Raw genomic sequence first — 27,657 nt, forward strand, 5'->3', positions numbered from 1 at the left:
CTTGATACAAGGACATATCACGAGCAGTTAGCATTAGCTAGCAATATTGTATGATGTGATTAGCTTAATATGTAGCATGTAGACAACAATACTGTTAATATGAAGATATCTCTGATGGACAAGATGATAGTAAAATACAGCAATAACAAAATAGAGTATTGATAATGGTTTCATCTGTGTATCTAATATGATGTTTTTAGCCTAGCTTAGCAGAAAAACTGGAAGTGGGGGGGTTAAACAGCTAGCCTCGCTCAGTCAATTATGAATTAATAACATCTTTGAAGTTGAAATTAATCTGTGTGTGTGAGAGAGATGGTAAACAAGGATTTCTAAAAATCTGCTCTGTGAAGGAAATAAAAATAAAAAAAAGACCAGAAACGGTCAGGTCGCCATGTTCAGGTCCGTCTTGAGCAGCTGATGTTAAAAACCAAACGCTTAAGTTTTAAATCTTTGACGCTGGGTTCAAAATTATCATTCACAACTTACTGTAAGGAATTCCCAGTTAAATACTAAACTGTCAATAAATAGCCAACACTTATTGTATAAGACACTGATGATATTTGGTGCTTTTAGTTTAATCTCACTTGTTCAGTGCCTTTCCCATTGCATTGTGGGATAAACTAAGATAAGACTGCACTACAAAATTAGACTAATTACTGACAGTGAATAGTGAATGATCCAAGTCATATTTTACTGTTTTAACGAGTTGTGATGATGTTTTTATGTGGGTGAAATGTTTTAAAGCGATGATGATGATGAAGTCAGAGAAAGTAAAGAGTTTGTTTTTGTTTCTGATTGGTTGAAATTAAAGTTATTTCTGATTGAACTCTCTGTTGTCTGATCATCTTTATTTAGAGAGTTTTGGGGGGAAATCACTCAATGACTGGTTGCAACAATCCGTTTCTGTGAGGTCATTCACATCGGTCCCACCACTCCTGGGTTCTGTGAAAGTTTCATCCAGAACCCCCCTAAGGAAGGTTCTACAGAGAACCTTTCTATGGTGTAATGGTTTCAACCAGAACCCTCTCTGATGATTCTAGTCAGAACCTTCAAAGGAAGAGGTGGTTCTACCAAGAACTTTTTTATTTTCCAGGGGTTTTATCCAGAACCCACAGAGGGGGTTCTGCTGAAAACCTTTTTATATTCCAGGGGCTTTATCTAGAACCCACCCAGAGGGTTCCACTGAGAACTTTTTAAATTTCAAGGATTTTATCTAGAAGCCACCCAGAGGGTTCCACTGAGAACTTTTTAAATTTCAAGGATTTTATCTAGACCCCACCCAGAGGGTTTTTACCAAGAACCCCTTTATAGTCATTCGTTTTATCTGGAAACCACCCAGTAGGTTCTACAGAGAACTTTTTTATTTTCCATGGGTTTATCAAGAACTCACCGAGGGGGTTCTGGTAAGTACTTTTTTGTATCCTAAGGGTTTTAGCTAGAACCCACCCATGGGGTTCTACCAAGAACCCTTTTATATTGCAAGGGTTTTATCCACTCTGGTGCCAAGAATCCTTTTATGTTCCAATGCTTTTATCTAGAATCCACCCGGGGAATCCTACTGAGAACTTTTTATATTCCATGGGTTTTATCTAGAACACACTCATGGGGTTCTACAAGGAAGCCTTTTATGATACAAAAACCCCTTGACGAATTTCAGCAATCTTTGAAGAACTCTTTCTTCCAAAAAGGGTTCTTTGGTTGAAGGGTTCTTAATGGATTCCCTCGTCTCACAAAGAACTATTCATGAATCCTTTCTTCAAAAAAAGAGTTCTTCAGAAACAAATGGTTCTGTGTAGAATCTCATCTCTCCAGAAAGAACCCTTTTGGAACCCTTTTTCTAAGAGTGTGTAAACATAATTGTATTTAACTCGTCCTACTTTTTTAATAGTTGAAGAAAGTTCAGACAATTTCAACTTAAGGTAATTAAATTACTTTAACCAGTTAAGTTTATTGTGGAGAGTCACAAACAGACCAACTCTGCTGAGATTTAATTTTCATTCAGTACAACCAAGTTGCATTTAAAGTGTCTTGTATAATGTTTTCCAAAGACTAAGATCCAAAAATAATTCATTAAATGTAACAACTGAAGCTTTCACTGACAGAAATCAGGTGATCAAGTTACAGATGAGCTTCATCTGAATCCGTCCAGCTGGAGGAAGATGCTTCATCGCTTTAAAAACAGAGATTATCTAAAGTCAGAAAAATTAGGAATTAGTCTTAGAACAAGGATCATAAACCTCTATTGTGTGTGTGTGTGTGTGTGTGTGTGTGTGTGTGTGTGTGTGTGTGTGTGTGTGTGTGTGTGTGCTGACCTACTCCCAGCAGGAATGTGAGGTATTCTAGCGGTTTCTCGGCCAGCGTTTCTTGGCGGTTACGTCACCCATCTGACGGTCTGACAGACGCTTCCTGAACCATGAAAGAAAAGCCAGAAAAGGATATTTTTAGTACCAAACTGAGACAAATTTATTTGGTTAGCAGAGTTTTATGGCCTTTAAAAGCACCCAGCGTGATCAGGGCTGGTTTACAGAGGATGTCTAGGAGTGATTCAGCACTTCCTCTGACTCTGCACACAGATGATCCAGGATGGTTTGGTCTAATATTAGAAAAATCTAGTTTTTGACTGGTAAGACTTAGAAATACTCTGCATCCAGTCCAAGTTTATTAAAACCAGAGATGGGAAGTAACTAAGTAGATTTTTCAGGGTATATCTACTTTACTTTAGTATTTCTTTTTCTGACAACTACTCCTACATTTTAATACAAATATCTGTACTTTTTACGCCTTTCAAACGGGCTTGGTACTTAAGTTGTAATGGAAAATGAAAACAGTGTAAAATAGATGTAACAAGACAAGAAAAAAAAATAACAAGACATAACAAAATATAAACAAAGTAACAAGACTAAAATGGCGTAAAAGATGTTACAAGGTTAAAAGAAGTAACAAGACTAAAACAATGAAACAAGATGTAACAAGACAGAAAAGAAATAACATAGTGAAAATGACGTAACAAGACGTAATAAGACTAAAACGATGTAACAAGATGTAACAAGACTAAAATGACATAAAAGATCTAACAAGATGAAAATGAGGTAACATGACGAAAACAACATAACAAGACATAACAAGACAAAAACAATATTACAAGACGTAACGACACTAAAATGACATAACAAGACATAACAACAAAACAGCATAAAAAGGCCTAACAAGACAAAATGTAACAAGACTAAAAAAGCGTAAAACAAGTTAAACACGCAAAAATGCTGCTAATCTTTATCAGTACTCCACGGTTTGATCAGATGTGGTTGACTTTGAGTAAACCACCCACCATAAGATTTAAATTCAAATGTTGCTGAATTTTGATTGGTGCATGGAAGATGAACCATATTTTCTTTCCCAGCTGAGCCCAAATCAAACAGGACACAGTACAGGAGCCTCTTCTGTGAAAACTGCAATGGTTGCTTCTCTGACAACAACAACACAGCAGCTGTGCCCCAACTCCCCTTTTTAATTTGCCCATTTCATGTTTATTAGAGTTCAAATTAATGCTGAATGCTTGCCGAATGTGTAAGTGTCTGTTTTTGAGAGATAAGAAATCATTAATAATCTTTTAGAAGGCGTAGATGTTTATAACAGCTAAATGAGACAGGCAGTTAACGAACAGGTGTGTATATTCAGAGCAGGGGGCTTTTATTTTCAGTATAAAGCGACAGTTATCAACAGCTGCTCAGCTTACAGTGGAGGACTTGTCATCACGTTTATTGTTAAATGACAATGTTTAATAATAGTGTTTTGTGCCCCTGCAGCCACCCTGAGCACCTCTGAGTCTGGAAACAAAGGGGGATTTTAACCTATTTAATATACAGTCTGTGGCTCCAGACCACTATTTGGACTCTTTCAACTTTGGCAGAAATTGTTTTGCGTTCGTTTAGGTTGAGCTGCATAAGAAAAGAGGGTGTTTAACGCTTTGAAAATGTTTGTATTGTTTAATTGTTTGTAGTTCAGATTGATCTTGCTACCAGCTCGAGCATCAACACAGTAAAATGATTTTACAGTAAAAAAAAAAAAAAAATGCATTTAGAACTGTCGTTATAACTTGTTTCTTAATTCTCAATTTCTATATTGATTTGAGGTCACAAACTTTTCATCTAGGGTTTAAAACTAGAATATTTGCAGTAATGTTTATTAATATGCGCTCTCCCTGCTCAATAAATAAATAAATACATAAATGACCTGAGACGGTGGCGCCCTCTTGTGGAGGCACTACACACTTACACACACACGCTTGACTTTGAGACATTTTCCAGCGGTGCCTGAACGCAGCACGGTCCTGTCACTGTACGTCCCCTTTAAGTGCAGATGAAAGGCTGTTGTGTAATTTGGGTGAAAGAGGAGGAGGAGGAGGAGCGGACCGAATGGAGGACAGCTTTCATCGAGAGGACTCGGACAGGTACGGTGTTGCTCCTGCACGGCTGATTATTAGCTAACATGTTACTATGAACGTTAATGTGTCTTTAATGTAGCGGACATTAAGTCGGTGTGCTCTTGCGACCTGCAGTGTTCGTGTTGTTCGTGATGTTTTTTTTCTCCGACACGTTAAAATGACGTTTGGAGAATCATAACCGGGATGCACGCGTGTCCGAAATGTTTTACTTTTTAATCTGCTGCTTCTCAAAGCTGATTAAACCCTCATCTTTACGGTTTAACCTTCAGTATAAAAAAGCAAACATTTCCTCTAAAACTAACAGGAAACCAGCGATGATTGGGTTAAAGGGAAGTGGCGTCTTCCGCTCCTTTGATGGACCTCCTGGTTGCTATTGACGACAGCTGATATTATGTAAACTAATGTAACTGTAGTCCAGAGCTAAGGTGTCCTCAGTGGACGGAGTTTGACACCTGTGTGTCTGCGTTGTCTCAAGACATCAAAGTTCAGTGTTGACCTTTTAAATTATAAAAAATATAAATTATTGCTTCAGTTTGACAAAATCTTCCCACTTTTTTTTTTTTTTTTTTTTTTTTTAATCTTCCCACTTAAAGAACCTCTTCTGTGGATCATGTTTATGTGTATTCATCATCAGGGGTGAAAGTAACTAATTACAAATACTCAAAGACTTTGAGTATTTGTAATTAGTACTTTGAGTAAAAGCACTCAAATTAAGTAGTTGTTTGAGGGGTTACTTCAAGTAAGTATTAGTATTTAGTTAGTTAGTATTTATTACACTATGAGATCAACTTCGTTACTTTTAAAGTCATGAATGAGTACTGAGCACAACTCGAGTTAACATCCAAACCTTTCATCTGCGTTTCTGTGGCCAATAAGATGATCTGATCACAAACAGGCCGATGAAAACCAGGACATACGGATGAAAAAGTCCCAAAACACTGCCGCAGGCACAGGTTTGGAATAGGGATGTTAACGATTATTGATTTGTTAATTGCCATCAGGAATTTGACCAGTTAAAAATGGGTTAATTGATATTTAATCAGTTGTTTGGAAATTACGGTAATTAGATCTAATTTGTTGAATAAGGAAAATCAGAAAGACAATAAAACAGAAAAAAAAGAAGAAAAAAAAAACACATACTTTGTACTTTTACTGAAGTACTTTTCAGTACTTATACTTGTAACTGAGTAATATTTTAGTAATGTAACAGTGCTTGTACTTGAGTACAGATATTCAGAACTCTTTCCACCACTGTTTCATCCATCTCATCTACGTTTACTTTATTATCATATCATTGAATCGAATGAGCAACTATAAAAATAAAACTTAATATATTCACCTTCTCATCTAGATCATTTCAACAGTCAACGGTTTCCTTAAAGGGATAGTTCACCCAAAAATGAAAATGGAGTCGTTATCTACTCACCCTCATTTTGATTGAGGGTTGGGTTTATTTTGTTAGTCTGCAAAACACTGCTGGAGTTTCACTCAGGAAACCAGTGCTGCAGAATCTGCCACACAACAGAATTAAAACATAAAATGCCTCCATGCTGCTCATCAGGTGTTATCCAAGTCTCCTAAAATCCTGACATGCCCTTTGCACATCGTCGCAACACACACACACCCAGTTCAGACTGTGTGCGTGTTCACGTGAACCTGGCTCCTAGATAAGGGTCTACAGTGAAGATTCAGGCTAAAGTCATGATGGAAATGACATCTTTAAAGTCAACTTGGCATGCCAGGGCTCTAGGAGACTTGGATCACACCAGACGAGCAGTATGGAGGCACTTTATGATTTTATTCTTTTGTTTTTTATGTTTGAAAAACTGGTCACATTCACTTCCATTGCTTTGGAGATTCTGCAACACTGTTTCTCTGTGAAACTCCAGCAGTGTTTTGTGGATTTAAAAACTAAGCCCTTCAACTGGCATGAGAGTGAGTAGATAATGACTGAATTTAGGGTGAACTGTTCCTTTAAAGGTTCAGCGTGTACTGGGATTTATTGACAGGCTATGGCAGAAATTGAATATAATATGGTGACCAGGTAGCTCAGTTGATAAAGCGTGCACCCCGTGAACTGAGGCTGTGAGTCCTGTCAATAAAACCATAAAATGACCCATAAATAACAGAGACATTGAATATAATAGTCACAAGTTTGTTTTCAGTTGCGTAAAATCACCTGAAAAATATGAATTATTGTGTTTTTTGTTATCTTAGAACAAGCTATTGATGTGTCGTGTTTTTAATCTGCAAGTGCACTGCCGGGTGCCACTAAGTCTTACAGACTGGTCCTTTAATGGTTTATTTAATCACATCTTAATTTGTTCGAACACTGATTAGTTTTCAAAGAGACGCGTGACTCAGATGTTATTTGTTTTTACTGGACTTTTACCTCTTCGCTGCTCTGATTTCCGCAGCAGCAGGGCTGAGAGTAAATGATGCTGTCTTGGTGTGTGTTTTATTTATTTTTTATTTTTTTATTTTTTTAAAGGAGTGCACAGCAGCGATGGAGCTGATAATAATATCAGGAGGTATTCTGGTCGTCCCCGTCCTCGCCTTCATCACCTCCTTCCTGTTCTGGCCTGGAACGCTCCTCAAGGCGTACAACTGGTAAAGACACACTCGTTCTGCAACAGCAGACTGGTTAGACTGGTGGAAATCCTGGTGATTCCTGTTCAGTGTGGCGCGGCACAGTCAGACAGCTGATGGTCTCATGTTCACTTGTAACACTATTGTGAAAAAGTGTGGATGTTTTCTGAAAATAGCGTAAAATAACAGATTACATCGGAGTCGGTAACTTGTCTACTTGTTGCTCGTTCACGAGACTGGATTTATATTTCTGTTAGGAAGTTGTGTCGGCACCAAAACTTCCCTGTAGGTAACATTTTATTTTGTTATTTAATTTCAGCAACACAGTGGATTTTATATTTCACTGAGTCCCAAAAGTTCCCACACCACGAGCTTGATTCCAATATCTATCAACAAAATTTCCTCCAAGGAAGCCCAAAGCATGAGTAACATTTAATAATTCAATTACAATACATTCTTTTGCAACCTGTTGGTTAGATAAGTTAATTTTTTTTTTTTTTACTAAAATTTATTTAAAAAAAAAAACTCACCTAAAACTATAGTCTGTATCTGTCAACATTTAGATTTCAAAATACAGGAGTATTTTTTTAAGAGCTGTTACTTTTTCTTTTGCAGGGATGTAGTCATTTTAATTCCAGAGCTCGCCTGCCAACGTGCAAATTTTCCACCAAAAAAAAAGTTCCCCCTGGACACTATTTTGCAACAGCACCATTTGTGATTGGTTTACAGAAATGCAAACAAGGCGGGGTGTCTTTTTTTTTCCACTGTAGCAGAATGTGTTTGTGCAGAGCCAGACCTTTCTCCAGCGCTGAGCGCTGTGGAGAGACATTTGGCTATGCAAGACTACTTTCCATGAATGAAATCCCTGCAGCACTTGAAGGCAGAATTACTGATATGTTGATAAAGACAATGAGAAGTGCTGCGTCAGAGCACAGCGCTGTTGCACATGGCTGCTCACTCTGTTTTCCTTCATAAAATCACCTGAAAATGACACCAGGCAAATAGATTATAATCATACGCACCTCTACACTCATCAGACTGGTCAGCTGGAACTGTATATTCTGTTGTTTTTTTTTAATGAAGGAGGCATCTGGTTACCAGGGCTCATCTCTGTTGGACAAACATACAAAACTTTGGGATTTGTGTATGAGGCTTATTCAAAATAAAGTTTGAGGGTCATGCAAATTACGTGAATTTTACTGGAGAAACAACTAAATGGGAGGACGCCGGGAGATGGCCATGAAATAGAGATGAAACCCAAGAAAAACAAGCGTTGGCAGGTGTGCTCTGGTCCAGAGCAACAGACCTCATCAACTACTGACCAGATTTTCTTTATATTTTACTGAGCACATTCGAACACATGACCTTTCCTTTAGCGCCACCATGTCACCACAGGTAGCAGAGTGACAAACGTCCTGAAGGGATTTGATCTGTCTGGACATCAACTTGTCCCATGAACACATTATGTTGCTGTTGTAAACATACTTAACTTAAAACTGTGTATTTTCAGTTCTTTGGAGACAGAATGTCTTGTCTCTGTTTAGTTGTGTATCAAGGGCTGCTGCTGTGCTGTGATGTTACTGTGTCTAAAATTCACATTTATTTTGAAGGAGTGGGACTGTTAGCGTGACCTTTCCTACTGGACTTTGTCCAAGCTGTAAAAACACACACATACATGCACACACTGCTGAGTCACTGTCTTATAAAATCATCTTTGTCAGCAGCTTCATGAGGTCAATAAAAAATGTTACAAAACACTGAAACATTACATTAGTTAAGATAAGATTTTAAAAGATAAAATAAAGATAAAATAATTATAATACGACTAACCAGGAGAACTAAACATGGAATGAAAAATGCTGAGAAGAACCAAACATGTTCAGGTTTTCATGCACAGACTCTCACAGGTGTTCAAAACAGGGATTCTGAAAGTCTAAGCAGCCGACCTGATATGTGCAGATTGCAGTTTGTGCAGAGGATGATTCCTACTGACTGCGGTGACCCCCTTACCTTTCCCGTTCACCTTTCTTCTAGCATCATCCTCAGGACGATATTTATTTTTTAAGACCAACTCAGTCAACTGGCTCAGTTTCACTAGTCGCATACAGCTCTAGGAAAGTTTTGTTTGCTGCCCTCTACTGGGCTTAATACCTGCTGCCATAAGCTACCTGGCTGCCTATTTTACCATTTTGCTGCCTTTTTGGTACGTCAGGTTAAGTTTTGGCTGAACTTAAGTCCCAGCTCTAATAATCTGCAGTCAAAACCTTGCTAGTTATATCCGATGGATAAAGTCAGCAAAACACTAGCTAACTAGCTAGCTAATCCTGCATAAATCAGCTTTCAGTTGTTAGCTAACAAGGTTCCACTTGGTAACCACTGTGACTGGAGCACAGAGCTAAAAGGGGCGGGACTCAGGAAGGGTCAGTTGCAAGACAGATGCACATAATAACTCCCAATGATCCTGCTGTCAGGTACTGGCGTCGCAAGCTGGGGCTGGTGGTCCGTTACTCTTACAGTGGAGGTTACCGCTTCTGTTACACCAGCAGAGGGACGCCGGGAGGCGCCACGCCATCGCTGCTGCTGCTGCACGGCTTCTCCGCCAGCAAGGACATGTGGCTGCCGCTCATCAAGGTAACACACGCCTGCAGGTACAGACACAGTTTTTCTCACACAGGAATGTTAGTTAGACTTTTTGGACTGGTTTGCAGGATTTAGTGGCAACATCAGACATAAATCAAACTGCAACTTTTAGATGTTTCTGCTAAGGAATTATTTTACTTTAATTTTCCAACTTGTGGGCAGCTCTTCCTTATCATTTGTGCATTGCATTATGGGAGAATAGCACGCATCAACAGTACTTAGTCTTGAATACTGTCAGCTCTTTGAGTTTGCTTCATTTTGTTATATTTCTTGTGTAGTAGTGTGGAGCACCTTTCATTTCATTTGGGTGCGTTTGATTTCTCCTCCAGTATCTCCCCAAAAGCCAACACGTGGTGTGCGTGGACATGCCGGGGCACGAGGGGACGAGTCGCACTGGGGTAGAGGACTACAGCATTCAGGGCCAGGTTCGCCGAATCCACCAGGTCTGTACGACTTTGTGTGTCTGCGTGTGTGCTGTAGTGACTGCAATACACTGTAATGTAACACATGTTGATAAATCCTAATTAAATATAAACATACATACAAGATTCTTATGGGTGGAAATTAGGTGCTGGAAATCCTTGAAAACACTTGAATTTTAATTAAATGTATTCAAGGTTTGAAAAGTGTTTGAAGTGTCTTGAGATTGTGATCGCATTACTTCCAAAATAAAAAGTGTTTTTGCTTTTTGCAGAAAAAGAAAACGACTCCACCTGAGAATCACTTGTTGCTCTGCATGAAACATAAATTTGGTTGTTTATAGCACAATAATATCTTATTTAATGTGATGAAGAAATCAAATAATCACTTTAAGCATATGCATGTATGTAAATGCATCATTTGCCACAGCTTTAAGGTGCAGAAAAAGATTGAAAATGCAGCTCATGGCCACATTCATGAGTAAATCATAGTATGAGACATATTAGTCTTATAACATAAATACATTTAAATTTGTTAGAGGCAGTGGTGAAGTTCGTTCTATTTCTTTTCCGTATGGGTTTCTATTCCTGATCGTGAGGTCTGTCTGTGCCTCGAATCACTTTTCGTGCAGGTCATGAATTATTGCAAGCTTTGGTTCCCTCGTGGTCCAACATGTAATCTGAGGTCAAGGTTCACCTTTGTTCAGCTCTGCCCTGCAAACGGACTGATCCTCGTGAGCTGCTCTCCCCTTAGTTACTGTTGCTATGTTGCCAGTTACTTAAAGGAGAAGTTCTTCCTGATAATGAGGTGTTCAGATGTAGTCTGTGTGTGAAGCACGGAGCTCAGGACGTGAGGTCATGGTTAGCTTAGCTTAGCATAAAGTCTGTCCAAAGTTAAAAAGTAAAAGTCTAATAACTAGTAATGTTCTGTGTGGTTGAGGGGCCTCTATTAAAGCACCAACATCTCAGACCAAAACAAATGCATGCTTTGTTTTTTCTGACGTTGGATTAAAAAACAGCCGCCTGATCTCACACTGCTCAAAAAACTCAAATCAGACTGTCAACTAGGAAGTGATAATCAATTATGGATCAAGATTCTGACAGCTGCCAGTTCGTTATCATGACCTCTTGTGAAAAAATGATTCACTGGGTGGAAGTTTCACCATTTTTCTCTTTTAAGTCAATCAATCAATCAATAAATTGGGTGCAAGAAATGAAGAAACATCTGAAAAAAGCTAATAGACCTAACAGCAAACATAAAACACTTAGAGCTGCAACAGTTTAATAGGTTGTTAACTCACAAATAAATTGATCTGCATCTATTTTCATAACCTTTTTTCTTATTTCTTTGAGTCATTTTTTTAATTTAAAAAAAGGCACAAGACATTTGAGAACATCATCTTGGACTTTGAACAACATTTTTCACGTCCATTTCATGGACCAAAACAACGAGTCAATTAATTGAGAAAATAATTAACCAATTAATCAATTATGCGTGACAAATCAAAGGCAGTGCAGGATCTCTGCCTCTGATTGGCTGGCGCTCATTGCCTGCGTTGGTTAGGTTTATTATGGAGGCTAATTTGCACAGATATGAAAAGGCCACTGGTGTGCCTTGAAATTTTTGCCCTTTGGTGTGTCGTGAGCACAGTTAAATAACACTCCTCTGTCTGTGTCCCTCTGTGCAGTTTGCGCGGAGCATCGGTCTGGATAAAAGACCCTTTCATCTGGCCGGGGGATCCATGGGTGGGAACGTCACGGGGGTGTACGCTGCCCAGCACCCCTCCGACCTGTCCGGCGCCACCTTGATTTGCCCGGCAGGTAAACTCAGCAGACGTCTGATCTTCATGACGTTTCAGTGCCTCCCCACTGACATTTATAGAAATGTACGACATAGCAGCTTCCCAAAAGTGAAGCCAAAGCACCTTGATCGCCCCCTGGTGGCTGGCTGCAGAATAGGTCACAAATCCTGCCTCCCCAGTGGTAAAAGTTGGGACAAACTAAAACACTTCAAAGTACAAATACATTTTTCTCTAACATGGTTTCTGTCATTTTAGGTAGTTCTTGTCCCATGTTCATTTTTTGATTTTAATTGGTTGGTGGGTTTAAAACGTGCAGAGTAGCACATTGAATTAGCATTGTGAAATCAGTAGCTGTTAGTTAATTTCTACACAGTGTAAGAAATATTTGCCTGAAAGTCTGGGGACTCATGTTGTTTTATGTAAAGCATGTGAAGTAAAATGGGTCACTTTAAAGGGATAGTTCACCCTAAAATGAAAATTCAGTCATTATCTGCTCACCCTCATGCCAATTGAAGGTTTTCAAATGTTAAAAAAAAACCCAACAGAATTAAAACATAAAGTTTCTCCATACTGCTCGTCTGGTCTCCTAAAGTCCCTACATGCCAAGTTGACTAAATGAAATGTTATTTACACCATGCTCTTAGCCTGAGTCTTCACTGTAGATCCTTAGCTTGGAGTCACGTTCACGTGCACATGCACACTGTCTGAACTGGGCGTGTGTGGTGTGACAGTGTGCAAACAGCATGTCAGGGCTTTAGGAGATTTTGATTATGTTAGATGAGCAGTGTGGAGTCATTTATATATATATATATATATATATATATATATATATATATATATATATATATATATATATATATTTTATCATTTTTTTCCTGTTGTTTGTTACGTTTGAAAACTGGTCACCATTCACTTCCATTGTTTGGGAGACTCTGCAGCAGTTGCAGCAGCAGTTTTCCTGTGAAACTCCAGCAGTGTTTTGCAGACTAAGAAAATAAACCAGACTCTCAATCAGCATGAAGCTAAGAAGATAATGGCTGAATTTTTATTTTTGGGTGAACTATCCTACTAAGATAATATTTCCATGATTTTGATGCTAATTTCTGTTAGCATGTAAATGGGAAATCCCCATTATGTGTTAGCATTGAGCTAACAAACTAAGTGTGATTCAGATTCTTCCTCCTCGTCCTCCTCTCTGCCCTGCAGGTCTGGTTTATCCCACCGACTCTGAGTTCATCAGTCGTCTGAGGGAGTTGGAGAGGAGTCAGAAGTATGACTCAAACCCTCTGATCCCCACCACCTCTGAGCAGCTGGCGGACATGCTGAGACTCTGTTGCCACACCCCTCCCAAACTGCCCCGGCAGGTACGGAGCTGTGTCACCTGCTCGAGAACCCAGATTAAGACACTTTGAAGGCTCCACGCAACTTAAATATTCCACATACACTGTCTTTATGTCGTAAGAGTTCCTGAATTAAGAGAATTCAAAGCAACAAAACTCTTTACTCTTAGAAATAAAGGTGGTGTGCAGAACCACAAAGGGTTCCTCAGCTTGTCCCCAAAGGACAACCCTTTTTTGGTTCCCAGCAGAACCAAAGGATCCACTTGGAACCCTTTGGAAGAGTTATACCTAAAACCCAATATAAAGTGTTATACCTAGAACTGTCTGTGAAGGGTTTCACCCAGAAGCCCCTGTGAGAGGTTCTACAGAAAAAACCTTCTGTGGTGGGTTCTATAGAGAACCCTGTCCGGGGATTCTATCCAGCCCCTTTCCGCTTTCTAAAGGTGCCAACAAGAACCCACGCAGGAGGTACCGCAAATGTTTTTATATTCCAAGGGTTTTATGTAGAACCCACCCAAGGGGTTCTATTGAGAACCCATTTATATCCCAGGGTTTTTATTAAGAATCCATCCAGGTACTCAGAACCCTTTTATATTCCAGGGGGTATTATTTAGAATGCACACTGGGTGTTCTACTGAGAACCCTTTTATGTTCCAGGGGTTTTAATCAAGAGTCCGCCTAGCTATCAAGAACTCTTTTGTAGTCCGGGAGTTTTATCAAGAACCCACCCAAGGGGGTTCTACTGAAAACCGCTTTGTATTCCAGGGGTTTTATCTAGAACCCACACAGGGAATTCTGCCAAGAAGGCTTTTATGATCCAGCGGTTTAGGCAAGAACTCACCTAGGTACCAAGAACCCTTTTATATTCCAAGGGTTTTATCTAGAAGTCACCCAGGGGGTTCTACCAAGATCTCTTTTATATTCCAGGACTTTTAATCAAGAACCCACCCAGGAGGTTCTGCCATGAACCTTTTTATAATCCAGGGATTTACTCTAGAACCCATCCAGATGGTTCTCACAAGAACATATATTATGGTACAGAGAATCCTTGATAAATCCTTGATGAAAACCATCCTTTTAAAAATGGTTGTTTGTATGGAAAGGGTTCTTAATGGAACCCTTAGTCTTGCAAAGAACCCTTGACGAACCCTCACTTCAAAGAAGAGTTCTTCAGAAGGTTCTGGGTAGGTCCTCGGCCCTTCAGGAAGAACCCTTTTGGAACCCTTATTTCTTTATTATAACAAATTCTTGCAGTTGTTTTTCCTACGTGGCGTCTCATACGTCACAGTTAATAACACAGTTATTTACAGTTATTTAGTGAAGTAGAAACTTTCCTGGAGACGTCAGACTGAAGACAGACCTTCCCTTGTTATGAACATCCTATGATCCCTTCCGTGACATTTGTCGCTCCCTGTTACAGAATGAGGTTCAGTAGAGCAGAAGTCTCATTTGCCTCCTACTGATCACCTTTGAAGTATCACCCTGTGTGCTCGTTTAAAGGACGAATCGGAATATAATAAAATTATAAATAAAAATCTACTCTTACCGATATCAGTGTTCTGCAGCTCGTACTGCTGCAGTTTTAGATGAATGCCGTTTGGAACAACCATGCACCGATGGTGGCCCCATCGCCTAAACCCAACAGGAAGTCGGCCATTTTGACTTTCATGGTCATTTTCTGTATTTTCCCTGTGTTGTACTTTAACAAACTCCTTGATAAAAAAAACTTGATAATAGTCCCAACCTGAACACATCTACATGACAGAATTGTGTGTGTGTGTGTGTGTGTGTGTGTGTGTGTGTGTGTGTGTGTGTGTGCGCGTGTGTGTGTGTGTGTGTGTGTGTGTGTGCGCGCGTGTTGTCAGGTCCTGCGTGGTCTCCTCGACAACAGGATACCCAACAATGGTTTCTACAAAGAAGGTCAGTCTGTTCATATCCATCACCAGCGTTGCTTTTCTCCTCCTCCTCTGTGACCTCCCTCTTCTCTCCTCTCCTCCTCCTGCTGTCCGTTACAGTTCCAGATCATTAGAGTCGTAATCTAATAAAGTCTCAGACACTTTATTTTATCTCCGTGGAGCCTCCCTCTTTTCCCATCTGCTCTGATTTTAATGTACTGATGATGCAAACTCAACGTTTGCTTTTTGTCTTGACAAAATACAGAATAATGTCTGTTTCCAGAGTTACTTCAATCAGTGCAACAACTGAGTCACGTCATACTCACAGGGTTGGGAAAGTTACTTTAAAAATGTATTCTGATACAGTTACTAATTACCTGTTAAAAAATGTAATCAGTAATGTAATACAAGTATCACAACATTAAAGTAATATACCATGATTACTTTCTATTACTTTTGGATTAAATCAATATAAAATACAGTGAAATTGTTAAGCTGTGTTTTTAAGGCTGCAACTAATGATGAATTTCATCATTGATTAATTGGTCTATTATTTTCTTTATTTGTCTTTAAATCAATCAATCAGTCAGTAAATTTTAAATGAAGGAACAGCTGGACAAACTAATATACTTAGAGCTGCAATGATTAATCTATAATTAGTTGACTGTTAAATTAATCTGCATCTATTTTGATAATCGATTAATTGTTTTGAGTCAGTTTTTAAGAAGAAGCTCCAAATTCTCTGATTTCAGCCTCTTAAATGTGAATATTTTCTGTACGTCTCTCTGACAGTAAACTGAATGTCTCTGAGTTGTGGACAAAACAAGACATTCAGTGTTGATTGACATTTTTCACCATTTTCTGACATTTCTTGGACCAAACAACTAATCGGTCAATTTAGAAAATAATTGATAGCTATGTCCAGCCCTCCTCTTTTATCCGGGCTTGGGACCGGCAAAGTGACCCGAAAGAGACACTTTGGCAGAGTTACTGTTTATTGAATTTTTTTTTATTTATTTATTTTGTTTGTTTGTTTGTTGTTGTTTTTTGTGGGGGAACCAGAGCACCTGGAGAAAACCCACAAACACTAGGAGAGCAATGGTGATGCTCTGACTAGTGCTTTTTTTTATTTTTCTGGAGCCAGGCCTTGGAAGAATTACCAAAACCACTTCCTCTTCTTCTTTCCTTTCTTATGGCCCTGGCTCTCGAGGTCGTCCGTCTGGGACGCCTCTGACTGCTCATCCTTCTGCTCGTTGTCTTGGCGAGTCTGCTTGGGGTCCTGTGTGGCCTGAGGGATGGATGACTCCTCCATCTTTTGCTTCAGGAGGGTCTTTTCCTGCCGCCATCGGAGGCGGTCAGTCGGCACCTGATCTTCAGCTTTCTTTAGAGCAACCACAAGCTTGTTGCTCTTCTGTTTGCTGTCATCAAACAAAGCCAGGAACGAGGCTCTCGATTTCTCCATCTCCTCCAGCAGCGAGGTTTTCTCCCGCTGCCACTGGAGACGGCCGCTCTCGAGCTGATCTGTGGCCTTCTTCACAGCATCTACAAGGTGTTTGTTCTCTTCTTTGTGTGTGCTAAGCTGAACCAGATATGATGTTTTTGATTTCCTGATCTCCTCCTGCAGTGAGGTTTTTTCCTGCTTCCACTTGAGACGTTCAGTCTTAGCCTTATCTTCAGCCTTGTTAAGCTCAGCCACAAGTTTTTTGTTGCGTTTCTTCCCATCAGGCTGTGCCTCGTACTCCAACAGCAGCGAAGACTTTTCCTGCTGCCATTGGAGACGATCATTCTCTACCTGATCTTCAGCTTTCTTGAGTGCAGCCATGAGTTTGCTGTTCTCTTGTCTCTCGTAGTCAAGTAGGTCCGTATATGAGTCGCTCTCCATCTGATCTGCAGCCCTCTTCAGAGCAGCCTTGAGCTTATTATTCTCATTTTTCTGCTCCTCGACCTGAGCCAGACAGGCAGCTTTAGCTTCCTGGAGGGATGCAATCTCCTCCTGGTGCTCAGCTGCTGCCATTAATTTTGCCTTGGTCACATCAGCTATGATCTTGTTCGTGTTAGCTCTGTGTTCATCCAGCTCGGCGAGATGGGAGGCGCTGCATATTTCCAGACTTGTCTTAGCCTCCTCTTTCTGTTTAAGAAGCTCTTTCTCCATGTCGCTCAGTTTCTCCTTCATCTTTTTAGCTTCAGCCCTCTCAAATAAAAGATCTTTTTCCAACTGTTCTATCTTCGAGTCTTTGTCTAAAAGCTGCACCTTCATGTACTGAGAAGTTGTTCCAAGGTTGCTTTCAGCTACTGCACGTAGCTGCTTCTCAGCACGGAGCTGCTCCTTCAACGTCTCGATATCATTTTTAAATGTCTCGATCTCTTTCTCCATCTGCTTCGATTGGATTTCCGTGTCCTTGGTGTTAGATTGTGGCGGGTGAAGATAATTTGGATTCTTCCTCCAGATCTCCCTTACCCGGGATTTCGCTCTCTCCATTTCCTTCTGTTTTCTCTCCTGTCTCTCCTGTTCCATCTTCAACAGGATAGACTCACCAAACTTGTTGTCTGTCCTCTGTTCCTGTAGCTCGTTGAAATTATGTGAAGTTTCCATCTTGCTTGAGCTGCTTTCCACGTGTTCTGTCTTTGTTCCGTTGGATGTTGTTGTCTGTCCTCTGTCTTCTGTCTTACTGTACTCTGTTCTCTGAATGCTTTTACAGATGTATTTGCTGACACAGGGCTTTGATGACATCATCAAAGGCGTAATAATTTGCATATTGTGCACCACTGTTTTTTTTATTTTTTTTTAAAACCTTTATTTAAAAGACAGTAATGATTTCTACAATGTGACAATTAGCATTTTAATAATAAAATGAATATATACTCAGTGTAAAAAATAAAATATTGCCAGTGTCATTAATATTTTAGTCAGTACATAGTTTTTAGGGAGGGCAGTCAGCCCCACAGTGTGTGTGTGTGTGTGTGTGTGTGTGTGTGTGTGTGTGTGTGTGTGTGTGTGTGTGTGTGTGTGTGTGTGTGTGTGTGTGTGTGTGTGTTTGAAGAGAGGTGATGACATCACAATGACATAAGGCCAACATTCCATTGAAATCTGCTTGTTCTAAATCAGGTTTGTATTTGTAACACACACACAATTTAAATCAAAACATTTTCCCCATTTTCTTACCATCAGAATTACTTTAAGTTCAAGTAAGTTTAATCTTGATCTGTTAAAACAAAAGTCACACTTCAGTGAGATGGCAGCAAAGTTCAGCACACAGCAACAAAACATTGATCTCAAGGAGACAGATTCATTGGCACAAAAAGACACTGATGTGTGTGTCCAGGAGAACCTGAAGGCCTCTGAGGTGAACAACATACATGTATTTAATCTTTGTTGTTTTAAACCCACTTAAACTACCTTTCAATTGATTATGATTGAAATAATAGAATTCTATTTAAAAATGTACTGTATGTATTTCTGAAGGATTGCATGTTGCAGTTCGCTGATATTTCCACTGTAATAACCACAAAATCACCCTGGACACATAGACAGACAACCAATCACACTCACACTCACACCTACGGGCAATTTAGTGTCACCAGTCACCTTTGGACTGTGGGAGGAAGCCGGAGAACCCGGAGAGAACCCACACAGACACAGGGAGAACATGCAAACTCCGCACAGAAAGGCCCTGGGGGATCGAACTCAGGACCTTCTTGCTGTGAGGCGGCAGCGCTAACCACTGCACCACCGTGCCGCCCCTCAATTAATCAATTACATATAACATTAATTGATTAGTTGAGAAAATAATAGATTAATCAGCTATGAAAATAATCGTTAGTTGCAGCCCTATTTAACAGTGACATGCAATGATAAGCTTGACTTTTCGCTAAGCCCCGCCCTCCTTAGTTACTGTTGCTGAGCCTTCCATTCTGGCACTGTATTTATGCAGTTTACAGTGATAACTGTGGCAGATTTAACATTGAAATTGGGAGTAACTGTTGAAACACGAGATCTTTGGATCCTTAGAGACGTAAACAAAAGTTGATTCTGTCGGCTAAAATAATATAATAATTCATCCTCTGTAGTTTTATTGTCAGAGAAGCGAGTATTTCAACCTTTATTTGAGACTTTGAATACCAGCTGTTATCTAAGAATTTACAGTATGTGAAAAAAATTAAATAGTATGTTTTTGATTATTTTTCTCTCCTGGTTTATGTCCCTATTTGAATAACTGTTGCTAATTATGCTTTGCTGACATATTTATTTTGTGTGTGTGCATGTTCAGTGTTCATGGAGATCGTCGGGGAGAAGTGTCGTCACTCGCTGCAGGAAAACGTGCATCTGATCACAGTACCTGTGCAGGTCATCTGGGGGAAGGAAGATCAGGTAAAAATGAATTGCAGCAGATTCTCATTAAAAAAAAAAAAAAGATTTAAAAAAGGTAGCACTGCACTCTGACTGTGCTTACATTTTCGATCTGAAAATGGATAGATGATCTGATTTATTTCAGAACTGACCATACAGCCGTGCTGGTTGCAAAGCTAATAAAAAAAAATGTCTCATGATCACCTCAAACATGACGAGCTGCTAAATAACCCGTCTGTTCTCTCAGGTGCTGGACGTGTCCGGGGTGGCAGTGCTGCAGGCGGCGCTGCCAAACTGTCAGGTGGAGGTGTTGGAAAACTGTGGTCACTCTGTGGCGCTGGAGAGGCCCAGGAAGACTGCCAACCTCATCATGGACTTCCTGTCTGCACAGGAAGTCAAAGATGAAAATGCTAAGAAACTTTCCTGAAGGAAACTTTTGAACCGTATGCTTGCCCCTCAAGATGGATGATGAGAGAATGAAGGTTATAATGAAGGTGGTGAGGGTAATAATGATGTAAAGGTGGTGATACTCTTTTAAAGTCTCATGGAAGAGTTTCCTACAAGTGTTTACATCAGTGAAAATTGAATGAACGCACAAAAATGGGACAGACCGTTAAAATACTGCTGAAGTTTTTACATGTTTGGTTTGTACCATGCAGGAGGCTGCAGACTCTGTTTTAGAGGCTGATGTTGAATGAAAACATTCCATGTTGGGATTTTGCACATTTCATTGTCATAAAAACTGTATTTCAGTCTCCTGCAGTGAACCAGCTGCATATTTATGAAACGCACTTACAATTTAGAATAAGAAATGTACTGTGAGACATGTAAAGTGAGTTGTCACATTATTTTACTTCACTAAAAAGGTTTGATAAATGATTCAGCATCTGTACTAAGAGTCTCATAGACCACAGAAATAAATATCCTGCAGGAAATTCTTATCATTATTCTTGTTAAACTTTTTTTTATTGATTCACTAGAAGCCTTTGGTTTTGGTTTTGTAGTAATGCGCCAACAGACCGCTGGGTGGCGACACATCTTCACAGCTGCATCAAGAATGTCAAAGAGTAGATAATTCAACAAAGACATATCACTCCACAGCAGGAACATTTAATCTTCTTACTCTGACTTCTTTATTAAAGTCTGGAAAATACTTTAATCTACTGCCACTGTGCGTAACTTGGTCCAGTAAACCAGATACTATGTTAAAGTCTGAATTATTTTGTCATTTTATAAAGTTTGTGCAAAGACTCAGTTTAGACCCAGAATGTGTAGCAAAATGAACAAAAATCAAAAAGTGGACTTTGAAAAAAAAGAGTTATTTGTACCAATTACCAAATTTGTACCAAACGTCAATGTTTTGAATAAGATGCACCTACTAAAGGAGATTTTTATCTGTTTTAAGGGACATACAGAACCTTATGAAGCAGGTTAAAAATCAAAATAATGAATGCCAAGGAAAACATTTTTGTACTGACAAATTACAAGTGTATGAACGGACGGATTGATTAATATTTTATTTGCAAATCATGTTTATGATTTATTTATTTATTGCCCATTAAATGATCAAATACATTTCTAAATTACATTGTAATTTAGTCTATTTGGTTATATATTAATGAATACATTTGTAAACAAGTGTATTAATTGCTATTATTATTGTCTCCATAGTTACTGATTAATTAATTATTTTAGGCCTACAGTTTCGATGACATTTGTCATCTGCCATAATGTAGTTTGACTTATGCTCACAGTCTCTGAAAACATTGTTTATTTCTGTGAATCAGATGTTATCATTGATACAAATATTTAAAATATGAAACTACAGAACAGAAGTAATTTTGGTCTACCGCCACTTGTGATTCCTGGATGCTCGATGTAGCGACAGAGTGATCCATCATACTATTTTACATATCTTTGACAGAGCGACCTGTGGTATCTGCGCATGCGCGTCTGTGACGGCAACCTGCGCACTGGTTAAAAGTTTGTATCGACGCTGAACGGATGATAACACGCTGTCATCGCTCCACGTTGGTGTAGTTTGTGAGTAAAATGCCGGAAACGTACTTTTTTGTACATTGTTCCAATAACAAACAGTTAATCGACCGTTAGCTGTGGTTAGCTGTCAGTTGCTTATTTCACCCTAACTTAGCTAATTGCTGCTTGATCGTGTTTAGAAGGGAACCCCAGATCCGCGAAAGATCTCTTGAGATCGATCATTTTGACGCAAATCATTATCGTTACCTAAGTCACAACAAGTTCTTATATATCTTTAAACCCACCCAGAATTAAACCTAAGCGTTTTGATTTTATAAAACTATTAGTTTGTACAACGTGCACAATGAATAAACAGTGGATACAAATATCGCGAGAGTTTCTCTAATCGAGGGTTCCCTTCTAGACCCGTTGCCACTGTTTGACCTCTTGTTAGCTAGTTTTAGCTTCGGGTTGTGCAGCCATATGTACAGCTACGTTGTGTCTGATATTTTCACGTGGGAGTTCAAAGGCGTTAATTCTGCCCGAAGTGTCGAGACAGTAAACAAAATGCGTAATATTTCAGATGTTTAACCGTTTTAGCCTGGTGTTTAGCCGCTATCTTGCTACAGTAGCCATGTTTGTTTTTAGTGAGATCAGGCGGCCGCAGCAGGAGGTGGAGACGAAAATCTGCAGTCAAGTTTTCCAAGACAGTTTTCCACAGACTTAGGAGAGCGTAGAGGAAGAGACACGAACATCCTGTTAGATCACCTGTAGGTTACCTGTAGTCTGCAGATCATGTTCATAGCTGAAGAAATCAATTTAACAACATCAGTTTCAGGATGTAATTATAATTTATTTGCCATTTCCCCCCTTTTAATACACTTCACCTTTTGGACTTTGGTCCATGTCAGTGTCTGTCTTTCTGTGGGTGTTTTTGGTCCTCTTGTGGACTGTTTGCAGAAGGATTGATCCTAATCATATCAACGCTAAAAGAAATAATAAAATTAGTATTTTGAGTCATTTGACAGAGTGTGTAGATAAACTGAAAGCTTTTCAAATGGAAGAATGGAAAGGAACATCTTCGATAAGAATTATAACAATGATGATGATTGAGGACTCCTGAAATCCAATTAAAAAGACAATAGGGCTCAGAGTAAAATATATAAATAAAAAAGCTAAAACAGAAACAAAAGAAGACAAATAGTGTCACATAGCCAGGGCCGCGTTCAGCTTTTAGGAGCTTTACGCGGCCCTGGCTATGTGACAGGAGTATTTCTGAAGGATTGCATGTTGCAGTTTGCTGATATTTCCAATGTAATAACCACAAAATATAAAGTCAAAGATAAAAGTATGGAGATAAAAATCTCCTTCTGCTTCTGTTTTGTGAACACAGGCTCGTTTCATCTGATTTCACTGAGAGTCCGACGTGGTGACAGACATGAAGAAAAACTATATAGAAACAGTCGATTCTCTCTCTGATGGTCTCATTAACTTATTTAGGTCATATAGAGGCAGCAGAATTAAATTCAGACTGTTTCATAATCAGTTGTAAAATCCTTGTACCACCTTCGATCATTATTTTCTCTCTTAAAATGTCTCCTGTTTAATTTTATTTTATTTTAAATTGAGCATTTACATTGAAGCTTTTTTTTATTTTTCACTATAAAATGCCTTCTTCATTGCTGATTGAAGTTAAAGTAGAAGAGATCCTCCTTTTGACGCTTGTAACATCTGTTCTTTTATCTGCCTTGTAAAGCACTAAACTGTTCTTTTGATGAGTCATTTAACCCTTATTATTATCAGACACTAAATATCTGCTTACTGACAGATGAAAACTTCATCGCACAACAGAAGACTGATATGTCCAGCATTAAATATTACAATTACACAGAAAATTTGTATTTTATACAACACATGGTGTTTGTTGTCAAAATTAAGAGCCAATCAGAGCCTGTCAGCTTGTCAATCAGGTGACAGCCAGGTGTTAGCAGTCGGTGGAGAGCAGCTGCGGCACCTGGCTCTACAAACTGCGGCCGCCTCAATCTCGTGAGGTTATCGTTTCCTCCGTGTGTATGACGTCAGAGCAAGTGGGGATCAAGTTGGACACAAATCTTAACTGGCATGCATTGTGCGCCGACCGCCGCTGATCGATTCTGCACAGGCCTGGCTCGTCTTGAACGCACTTAATGTTGGGGTTATGAAAGTGCACAAACTAAATTTCACTTGGTTTACAAAAAATATATTTAACACTTTTGCTGTAAATGTAAGTCTGACAGAGGCTCTTATTCATCTGTTTCGGTTCTGTGACCTTCATATTCAAAAATACTGTAGACTGAGACATACACCCTGTTTTTAATGTTTTATTTGAAAATAACTTGACAAAAATTTTATCTGTTTAATTGTAATACCGATGGCATGTTTGGTGACTATTCTTTTATGTTGAGTGAAATATATTCATATTTGTATTATTTAGGACTGTACAATTAAGCAAAATATTACCAAGATTATAATATGGCCAAGCTGCAGTTTTTCATAAGAATATAAAATGTGTGGCAAAACAGCATTATAATTAACGTAAATACTGTGGTGTTGCAGAGATGCTCTTTACTAAATTTTGTTCTCCAGGTGTAAGAAAACATTTTTGCTTGGCACAGACCTCATTAAACGTCTCAACACTATCATAATCAATAGTTTTGCTTTTTTTTTTTTGCAGAGAAAATTGTGATTCAAAAATGATTCCTAGTAAACATGAGTTATTCAGCATTCACAATAGCTGTCAAAATAATCGCAGCATGATTTTTGTACCATACGGTGCAGCCTCACTCAACATCTTTGGGTGGAGTTGTTGTTGTTGTTATGTTCTGTGCAAACTCAAACCAAAAAATGGCTCCTGGCCAACAGAAAAAACTTCAGAGACTCATCAGCATTAGGGTTGAACTATTTAAAAAAAAAAAAATCTAATTGCGATTATTTTGACTGATGATGCAATTGTGATATAATTTGCCATATTAGAGGGAATGATAATCTTTATTCTCATTTTCATTGAAAAAATGTTTTAAAATAATGATAATATGATTTTTGCATGGATCTGTACCAGTCAAACCAATGTTTTATTAAGTCTGTAGAATTCTGATTTATAGGACATCTGTGCAGCATAAAAATTGTTAATTTAAAATGGAATATTGACACATATTTTGCCTTTAACAAATATTGTGCCTGCTGCAATTTGAAATTGCGGTGGGGTATATTGCAGTTTTGATATAAATTTGATTAACTGTCCAGCCCTAATCAGTATTGTTTATAAGTGGAGTCATTCATACACATCCTTTATGGGCTTGTGCAAATTTCATTCTGTTGTTTAGAAGGTTTATGAAATAGTTACACTGCATCAACCTCGTAACAACAGACTCGCCAGCACTCAACTTGTCTGAGCCATGTAACAGAGACACACACACACACACACACACACACATGCTGTCCTGCTGCAGGATTGATGGATATGTGTGCAAACACACTTGTATTGAAATCATGTTGAGATGAGGTGATGTATGTTTAACTTTCAGTGTTTTGGGGTTTTCTTTTAGTCTGAATTCAGCTGGTCGACCTGCTGCTCGTCACCTGTTGGGAGTCCGAGTCACTGATGCTTTAGTAGAATGAGACACGACGACAAGAAGGACGAACCTGCAGTTTATCAACGGGTCGTGTTGAAAAACGCCTCGCCGTACCACTACATGAAGGTCTGCCTGTAAGTCAAAGGATATGTTTATTTTTAATAGTGTTGTGTTTATTCAGCTGAATAGCAGGCTGATGAGTATATGATTTATGTATTTATGACTGATTCTTTTAATCACCACTCCATAGAATCTTTTTATGTTAATGTTGTGCTTCTTATGCCTAAAAAGATCATGTGAATGTGTATCTATCCATGATATCCCTACGTGTCTATAATACCACAATAACTACTTTCATCCCACAACATATTTCTTTGTGTGTGTTTAGTGTGCTGGAGGATGAGTCTACCAGACTGAGCGCAGTTGACCTGAAACAGTTCATCATCACAGGTCTGAAGAGTCTGTATGGAGAGGTGAGACCATTAACCGGTTATGTTTTTGTCTGTTAGCAGGCTGTTTTTCTTTTTTTTCTTTTTTTCATGTATTTGTGTGTGTGTGCTTCAGGTGGGAGCAGCGTTGAACTTTGACCTGTTGAAGTACGATGAAGACACCCTCACTGCTTTCCTGCGTGTTTACAGCAAGTGAGTTCAGCAGCACCAGGATGGGAAGACATTTTCACTTCCCCTAAACTAGATGATTTTTTTGTTTGTTTGTTTGTTTTAATGTGTACATGTGTGTTTTCAGGGGTTTGGTGAAGCTGTGGAGCTCCCTGACTCTGCTGGGCTCCTACCAGAACCAGGCCTGTGCCTTCAGAGTGCTGCAGGTCAGGGGAATGAATGTATATGTGAGCAGGTGTATATGTCATGTGTTGTTTATCTGTATGTTTCTTTGTCGAAGCTGTGAAAACAAATCTCCCTCCAGGACAATAAAGATTGTGTTTCTCTTGTCTTCTTCAGGTGTCTCCGTACCTGCTCGCGCTGACAGGAAACAGCCGGGAGCTGCAGCTGGACTGAAGGAGGAGTAGGAGCTTTGTTGTCGTCAGGATGAGTTTCATGTGGAGTCGTATCTTTAACAAATCACGGCTGTGCCTCTCGACCATCACAGCAGCTCCTCCCTCTTGTCGGCTGCTCCACGTCGGCCAGCGAGCCTCCCTCACCAAAGCTTTCTCCTCCCGCGACGTGGAACTCTTCGCTGAGCTGACGGGCGACAACAACCCCCTCCACCTGGACCCGGCCTACGCCAGGACCACCTCCTTCGAGACGCCCATCGTCCACGGCGTCCTCATCAACGGCCTGATCTCAGCCGTGCTCGGCACCAAGATGCCCGGCCGCGGCTGCATCTTCCTGTACCAGGAGATCCGCTTCCCAGCACCGCTCTACATCGGCGAAGAGGTGCTGGCCGAAGCCGAAGTCCGCAAGATCAAGATGTCGTTTGCTTTTATCGCCGTGACGTGCTCTGTCAAGGACAAGGTGGTGATGGAAGGGGAGGTGATGGTGATGATGCCTGAGGACCAGCAGCAGAGGGGGTGAGAGGAGGGCAGAAGTCACAACACCCTGAGGGACAATTGCTGTGATTAAAAATGGCCGCTGCAGCACTCACCCTGCAGCACGGTGTCTCCCAGGATAATTTTGTTGCAACAGTTTTTCTACATGATGGAATATGTTGCTGTTATTTTCGTTGTTTCTTGATCGTGTACTTGAATCCTGGCAACAAAAGGAGCGTTTGGACAGAGTGGTTACCAGGGAGACACTTCAGTCAGCGGGTGATTTATTGTTTAGCGTGTTTAATTTGTCAGATTTTCTCTATTTTGTTTAATGTGTGAAAGCTTTTGTGTGAAATAAAAATGCTAAACTGATTTTTTTTTTTTCCTGTTATCATTTAATTTATCAAATCCATTCATGCCCCTCTTAAGATTCTCAGTCATCCAGGTCCTGGTGTTTGCTAGGATCAGTGAGTACAGCTGAAGTGGTCCTCAGTCTGCTCTGCCTGTGTTTGTGGGTGTGTTTATCTCTCTGTGCAGCTCTCGTAGAGGAAAGATTGTGACGTAACTGTCAGTCAGCCAGTTTTTATCGAGTCCCCAACCACTGGTAGACTGGCTGAAGCCCAGAAATGTCCCAAACACAGAAGAAGTGAGAGGAGAAGAAAATCCAGGCAGGTGTCACTCTCTGTAGATACAGACACCACCACACACTGACAGAGGGTCAGACGTGATGGTTTAGAGGGATTATATTTATGAGTCTATACTTTGTTTTTTAAGGAAAAAGGTGCATAGTATGCCTTTAATTATTCAACTCTTGTGACTTTCACACCTCACATTTTGACAGAAGTTATGGTGGTTTTGGTGGTCCTGGATGCTCCCAGACCCTGAAATCACTATCAGGACAGCGCCTGTGTCAGCATCACAGTGTGCGGTTATTAGCATATCCATCACAAGCCACCAAAGTGACGTTTAAAATTGTTTAATCTCCAAAACAACAGTCAGAATAGGCTGCAACTAAAGATTACTTTCATTATTGATTTAATCCGTGGATCATTTTCTGGATTAATTGATTAGTTTGGTCCATAAAATGTCAGAAAATAGTGAAAAATGTT

The 27,657-nt window shown here is 39.6% G+C and overlaps 4 protein-coding genes across 5 annotated transcripts; 3 read left to right on the forward strand and 1 right to left on the reverse strand.

The window, feature by feature from the left end:
• Window positions 1-4,355: 4,355 nt before the first annotated feature.
• On the forward strand, window positions 4,356-20,687 carry LOC146332120 (monoacylglycerol lipase abhd6-A-like). The gene is made up of 9 exons (XM_084739450.1): window positions 4,356-4,450; window positions 6,936-7,054; window positions 9,505-9,664; window positions 10,003-10,116; window positions 11,781-11,913; window positions 13,101-13,258; window positions 15,100-15,154; window positions 19,398-19,498; window positions 19,725-20,687. Exons 2-9 carry the CDS (start codon window positions 6,951-6,953, stop codon window positions 19,902-19,904), a joined length of 1,005 nt encoding a protein of 334 aa, XP_084595576.1. The 5' UTR covers window positions 4,356-4,450; window positions 6,936-6,950; the 3' UTR covers window positions 19,905-20,687.
• On the reverse strand, window positions 15,633-18,498 carry LOC146332121 (uncharacterized). The gene has a single exon (XM_084742595.1). The coding sequence runs from the start codon at window positions 17,720-17,722 to the stop codon at window positions 16,286-16,288; it is 1,437 nt and encodes a 478-aa protein (XP_084598721.1). The 5' UTR covers window positions 17,723-18,498; the 3' UTR covers window positions 15,633-16,285.
• On the forward strand, window positions 16,567-26,160 carry rpp14 (ribonuclease P/MRP 14 subunit). Of its 2 annotated transcripts, none has more exons than XM_084739474.1 (6): window positions 16,567-16,678; window positions 25,039-25,199; window positions 25,454-25,538; window positions 25,630-25,706; window positions 25,810-25,888; window positions 26,022-26,160. In XM_084739474.1, exons 2-6 carry the CDS (start codon window positions 25,108-25,110, stop codon window positions 26,076-26,078), a joined length of 390 nt encoding a protein of 129 aa, XP_084595600.1. In that variant the 5' UTR covers window positions 16,567-16,678; window positions 25,039-25,107; the 3' UTR covers window positions 26,079-26,160. The 2 variants fall into 2 exon arrangements, with proteins under 2 accessions (XP_084595600.1, XP_084595593.1); XM_084739467.1 differs by lacking the exon at window positions 16,567-16,678 and adding an exon at window positions 21,375-21,520.
• Window positions 26,109-26,917, forward strand: LOC146332123 (hydroxyacyl-thioester dehydratase type 2, mitochondrial-like). Its single transcript, XM_084739460.1, has one exon. It carries the CDS (start codon window positions 26,109-26,111, stop codon window positions 26,592-26,594), a length of 486 nt encoding a protein of 161 aa, XP_084595586.1. The 3' UTR covers window positions 26,595-26,917.
• The last annotated feature ends 740 nt before the right edge of the window (window positions 26,918-27,657 follow it).

This window comes from Lutjanus erythropterus, chromosome 2 (genome assembly GCF_056507025.1).
Source record: "Lutjanus erythropterus isolate fLutEry1 chromosome 2, fLutEry1.hap2, whole genome shotgun sequence".
In the NCBI taxonomy this organism is placed as follows: Eukaryota; Metazoa; Chordata; class Actinopteri; order Lutjaniformes; family Lutjanidae; genus Lutjanus; species Lutjanus erythropterus.